General features: G+C 45.6%; 1 protein-coding gene across 12 annotated transcripts; it reads left to right on the top strand.

Moving 5' to 3' along the window:
• The first annotated feature begins 352 nt into the window (after positions 1–352).
• LOC123148463 (uncharacterized) lies at positions 353–5,104 on the top strand. 12 transcript variants are annotated; one of them, XM_044567899.1, is made up of 7 exons: positions 362–966; positions 1,065–1,242; positions 1,944–2,037; positions 2,948–3,030; positions 3,910–4,272; positions 4,781–4,899; positions 4,983–5,104. In XM_044567899.1, exons 1-6 carry the CDS (start codon positions 953–955, stop codon positions 4,799–4,801), a joined length of 753 nt encoding a protein of 250 aa, XP_044423834.1. In that variant the 5' UTR covers positions 362–952; the 3' UTR covers positions 4,802–4,899; positions 4,983–5,104. The 12 variants fall into 12 exon arrangements, 1 of the variants encoding a protein (XP_044423834.1); XR_006473901.1 differs by lacking the exon at positions 4,983–5,104 and adding an exon at positions 2,801–2,858 and having other exon boundaries at positions 354–966; positions 1,050–1,242; positions 1,944–1,952; positions 2,948–4,272; positions 4,781–4,802; XR_006473903.1 differs by lacking the exons at positions 4,781–4,899; positions 4,983–5,104 and adding an exon at positions 2,801–2,858 and having other exon boundaries at positions 354–966; positions 1,050–1,242; positions 3,910–4,113.
• The last annotated feature ends 653 nt before the right edge of the window (positions 5,105–5,757 follow it).

Raw genomic sequence — 5,757 nt, 5'->3', positions numbered from 1 at the left:
ATATTTGGTAGGTCCTTCACAAAAAAAGGCTCTTCTCGGGCACTCGAAAAATGATTAAAAATAGTTAGAAGGATAAAAATGCATGCCAATTGGCGATCATCGAAAAATGTGGTCTAACTTGAGAGAAAATTTTAGTTGTGCCATTCTGAAAAATATTTTGATAGCTGCTTCAAAAAATACCCATAATTTTAATACTTAGAAACTATTTTAAACCATAAATTTTCTAAGCCAATCAGGGCTCATCCCACGGATCACCCCCCCTTAGCCGATCTGAACCGTCCGTTCTAGCTGATCTGACCGTCCACCTCTCAGCAGACCAATCCAAACCCTAGCAGCCCGCGCCTGCCTCTCTCTTCCCCTCTCCGCTGCCTCGCTCTTTCCCCTTCTCCTCGATCCATATCCAACCCAAGCGCCCCGTCCCCTGCCACAGCCACGACATCACGGTCGTGCGCCACCCACCTTCGGATCCCTCCACCCGCTCGCGCCCTTGCTCCCTCTCCGCCTGCGGGGCCGCACCCCTCGCGCTGCTCCTCGACGACGCGGGGCTCGTCCAAGTGGCGAGCGACCGGTGGCGGCGGCACCAGCGTTGTCGTGAAGGGGCCGCGAGTGGCGGGCGACCCGCACCTCTTCCATCTTTCCACCAAACGCCGCCGACCTCCTCTCCTCTCCCACCATCGACCTCCTCTCCCCAGCCAACCCCACCGACGAATTACGCGGTCTTCCCATCCCCGGGGGCCTCCTCCCTCGACCCCGTCGCCGGCGGCCCCTAACCTCTCCTCCTCTCCCTGGCGACTGGCGAGGGAGGATCCAGATCCACTCGATAGTGGAGCCCCGCCTCTTCTCCTCTCCGGTCAACATGGAGGTCCGCCGCGTCCAACCTCCTCGACGGCGCCCAGAACCCTAGGTGGCCCATCTCTTACTCCCATGGCCATGGCCATGGCGAGCCTGCAAGATGTGCAGCAGCAGGTCAGACCCCTCACCTTCTTCTTCTTCTCCCTACCTCTGGTGTTCTTCCTCTCCACAACCACTGATGCAAACATGGTGGGAAGATATTGATTTCCCAGCCCGCCTGATGGCCCCCTCCCCTCGCCCCCGCGTAGATCTTCGAGTACAACGGCCCACCCTGCAGCCACTAGTCCGGGACGAGCGCAGCGCCGGTTCGGGTGTCCTGCGCCAACCAGAGCCCGCCCCAGGTGCTCGACAAAACGCCGGCTACATCCTCGGCATGTTCCCCTACCCGAGGTACCCATCCAAGCGCCTCTCCTCTCTGGCTCCCCGTATGGAATTCTTCATCGAATTGCTCGAGTCGCCTATGAATATGTTGCTACCTCGCCATGGATTTGTGTTTGAGTTTTGTATAAGAATAATGGATGGTTCTGCAGTTTCAGTTTCTCCACCTATGCTCAAATTGTTGGAGTTTGTCATGAGTTTCTCCAGTGTTGTACTGGCCATGCAATTGCACGTGGTGGTGTAATTAGGCTGTAGTCATGCAGTAGGATACGAGGCTCTAGTTTAGTTTTCTGTACAATATGTAATATTGAAGTATCCTCTGTTATGCGACAGCATAGAGCCTAATATTTACTCTTCCCGGATGCATAAAGTCGTCCTGAAATTGAATCCCAGAGAATAAATGAGTTTGCAACCATTCCTAATTTTAAGTGAAGTGTGCTTCTGTATAAGTTGCTATAGATATAGCTATCATTGATGTTTATTCAAGATTAAGTATTCACTCCCTTCTAGTATTTCAGTTGTTTGTGGAGCACTTCAGAAACTAAAATGTACACATTTAAGCAGTCGTTCTCATCCAGTACTCCGTCCGCCCCCATAATATAAGACCTTATTGCTGCTTTGACCTTTCAGTTGCCTCCGCAGTTGATATGCAGATTTGATTTGTGGACATTCTTGTGTGTAGTTGACTGATTTATGCTCTGATTTGGTTGCAGGTGAGGAAGGTGGATATGCTCGACCGAGTCACCATCTTGCGGTGCTATGATTTGATTTGTGTGCTATTGTTGCTTGTGGTCTGCAGCCTGCAGGGTTCATACTGCTCCTTTGTGTTATTTTTTTTTGCCTTGAGATTGTTTCAAGATTCAGAAGTGAGCAATTTTGCATGGCTTAGATTTTGATGCCTCTGAATTAGTAGTGCTACTTATTCCCAGGTCACAAGAGTCTGTAGCTTTTGAATTTAATTGTATGCATGCAATACTTAATGGTATTGTTGTGCAATTCGTACTGAGCATGCATCAATAGTAGGAGTGCTCAGTGCATGCATCAACAACTATCTATATGTTTGGTTTGATTGCTGGGCTTGTAAATGTATGGGTTGGTCTGGGTTTGGTTTGGATTACAAACTATTGCCAGGTTGTCTTAATGTGCTGAATATTTTCAAATGTTGTGGCAGCTGGGATACTAAATTGTACTTAGTTATTTGATCTACTCATGTTCATGCTGCTTCTTAAGTGATTATGTTTATGTTCTTGCTACTAGTAGGATGGTCAATACATGCTTGTTATGTAACTTTAGATCTTTCGTGGAACTCCTGGTCCTTCATATCTAAAGTTATTTTGACATTCTGCATAGATTCTAACATTGCTTGATTGCTTATATCTTCCTTCTGAACCTACAAACCTTGATGCATAATTAGTTAATTACACACTTTGATATGTCCAACTGAACCAACTTTGTTAATTACACACACAGACACACACACATATATATATACATCCCCACACGTCAAATATATGGTGTTGTATTATGCTTATGCTACTTGTATCACTAGTGTTTCCTCTTGTTTTTTTAGGGTGGTCCCTCTTGTTTTTTAGGGTGCAACAACTGATGGTTATTTGTCCGAAACAAAAGTTAGTGAGTAACGTTGCTTATTTGATAGAACAAAAATGTCAGAAACAAATCACATTAATGTTTATGTGCTATGTGCTATGCTTTGCAGCTGCTGACCTCTTCCTATGGAGGAACAAGAAGATCTTTGTCGGGGTGCTCACGGGCGCCACCGCCATTTGGCTACTATTTGAGGTGCTGGAGTACCACCTCCTCATGCTTCGTGGCTACAACAGTACTTGTGTTGATGCCAAAATTAGAAAGCCGTTTTGCTCTGTTTCTGAAATATTTGCCAGCTGATCCGCCAAATGGTCTCTGCTAAATTCTGTTCATTAAGTGGCCTTCTTGATATTTAGCAATCTTGATGCCTCGTATAACTACTTGTTGAACTAGAGAATCGATTTGACGACTTGATCAATGGTTTTCTTAACAGTCAAGTTTCAGCATGTTTCCTGTTTGCACCCATTTGTCATAGCTGACAATGAGAAGATGCAGATTTTTCTCCATGCTGGCTTGCAAGCTGCACCTGAAATGTGGAATACCTTGGAGCACTACTTACTAAATTAGTTGCTTGCTCGATGCATCTTATCCAACTTCTCCATGAAGTATTCTGTTATATTTATTCAGTTTTCTTCATGCATCTATCTACTGGTGGTGACTATGCTGTCTATGAGATCCTACACCCGAGAGGATGTGGTGGAGCTCCAGTGTAGAGCTACTCATTTGATTCATTTGAAAAGATGAGTAATTCTTTTTCATTAACAAAAGCTTCTCATCTCTTTTCTTCTATTTTCCTCTCTTCTCTTCTCTTTGCTGCTGTTAAGTTAGGACTTTCTGATGATGATTGCTGTTGTTAGAAATCATGATTGCTTAGTTTAGTGTAGGACTTGCTGCTATTGTTGTCATATTCATACTGTATTTTCCAAAGTTTGATAGCACATCGTCCTTAGGATAAGTTCTTGATCAAAGAAATGGACTAAATTAAAGCATTCCCGGGAGTTGATGCTGTTCTAATTGACATGCTGCTGTTCTCAAACTGTTGTTGTCATTAACCTGATGTTGCTGTTGTTGTAGGAGAAGAAGGAGCACACCCAGGAGAAGGAGCAAGCCCAGGAGAAAAAGAGCGAGCAGGAGAAGAAGGCACTGGATTGCTGCTGTTGGAGTGTTGAGGACCTGGGATCTGTGACGGCCCTGCACCGGCTCCCGCCCGCGGATGTCGTGCGGGCGGCCTGCGCCTGCCGCCTCTTGAGCACCGTCGCCTCCGACCGCGCCGTGCTGGAGGCCACCTTCCACGCGCCCTCGGGCATGCGCCACGTCCTCAGCGACCCGGCCACCAGGGCCTTCTGGCACGCTGCCTCCCTCGCCCAATTTGCGCTCTCGCGTGCCCTCCGTCGTGGGGTCACCGTCCCGGGCATCGCGCTCAAGTATTTTGTCCAGGTGTCATCTGTCTAATCCTTCCTCCCTGCCTGAAGCTCAAGTATTGTAGCACATTCGTTGTTGTGGTCAAGTGCGACTCATATCCAGTTGTTTGCTCACATTATTATTTGGTTATGCCATGCTGCTGCCATTGTTTGCTTAAGCATGATTTGCTCCAACCTGGCATTGTGTTGTACTACTAGTACGTACTTCAATTGCATGCATGCATGTTTGTTGTTCCCTGAACTGTTTGACTGCCTGTAATGCATACGGCTTGTGTCTCGCTGCTCCCTTACCCGTTGTTCTTCATCTATTGTGTTAACTTGCACTGTGCTGGTACTTAATCATTTGCAAAATATCTCAGTTTTCACTGTTATGAGAATGTTATATGCATGGTTTCATGTTAAATCTAAAGTTCTGCAGCAATTTTTCATCGTTATGAGAATTTTATATTCACGGATTCACTTGATTATGTGTCTAACTTTTCATAATTTATTGTTTGCATATGCTGGCTTTCATTCTTCAAAAGTTGGGTGTACAGGAGCTATAGGAAGACGAATCCCGAAGAAAAACTACACTAAACAATGCGTTTTAGCACACTGGAGATAGTTATGTGTATATTTAGTTGTATTCTATAGCTAAATACTACTCCCTCCGTTCCAAAATAGATGACCCAACTTTGTACCAAGTTAGTACAAAGTTGGGTCATCTATTTTGGAACGGAGGGAGTAGAATTGTACTATGCTTGGCTGTTGTATGAAATATTGTGCCTTATTGGCTCTTTTTGAATCAAATTATCTATTTGCACAAATATAGAACTGACCTGTGGTACCCAAACAGCAAACCTGGTAATTTGGTTCCCATTTGACTAGTGGGACCTACTTTAAAATGGAAAAGAAACAAAAAAACTAGCAAGTGGGCTGGAAAAAGGCGAGGCCTAAAAATATGTGGACAGTAAAAGGCTGTGGCCTAAAACATAAAAATTCTATTGGGCTGGGCCCATGTCGCTGACCAAACTTGAAAGTAAAAAAATAATAAATGGGCTGAATTAATGGGCTCGACCCATATAGATACTTAATTGGACCGGGCTGAATCTTTTCAACGACCTTTTCAATTGGTCGCAATTTTGCCACGTCGGATCCAACGTGGCCTGGGCAGACAGCCAGTGACCAAAACCAAAGGTCATGGGTTCAACGACCTTATGTTTTGGTCGTAAACGTCTACGGCCTTCTCACAGAGAAGGTCGCTAATTTCAGTTTACGACTGCCAGCTTTTGACCTTCTATTTTTTGTCACAAAAAGATCGCAAATGAAAAACTATGACCTTTCAGCGGCCAATAGTGAGGGTCACAAATTGACATATTTCTTGTAGTGCACTACTGTCTGGCCACAAGGCCTTGCGAGCGTTTCGCCAGGTTTGTCAACAGCCCCCACTACATGTTCGCTAAGGTGGACATCACCAGCGATGTAAAGGCGCTCAAGAATTCAGGCATCGCCTGCCAGAATC

This window comes from Triticum aestivum, chromosome 7A (genome assembly GCF_018294505.1).
Source record: "Triticum aestivum cultivar Chinese Spring chromosome 7A, IWGSC CS RefSeq v2.1, whole genome shotgun sequence".
Lineage (NCBI taxonomy): Eukaryota > Viridiplantae > Streptophyta > Magnoliopsida > Poales > Poaceae > Triticum > Triticum aestivum.
This window is presented reverse-complemented; position numbering and strand designations above follow the sequence as displayed.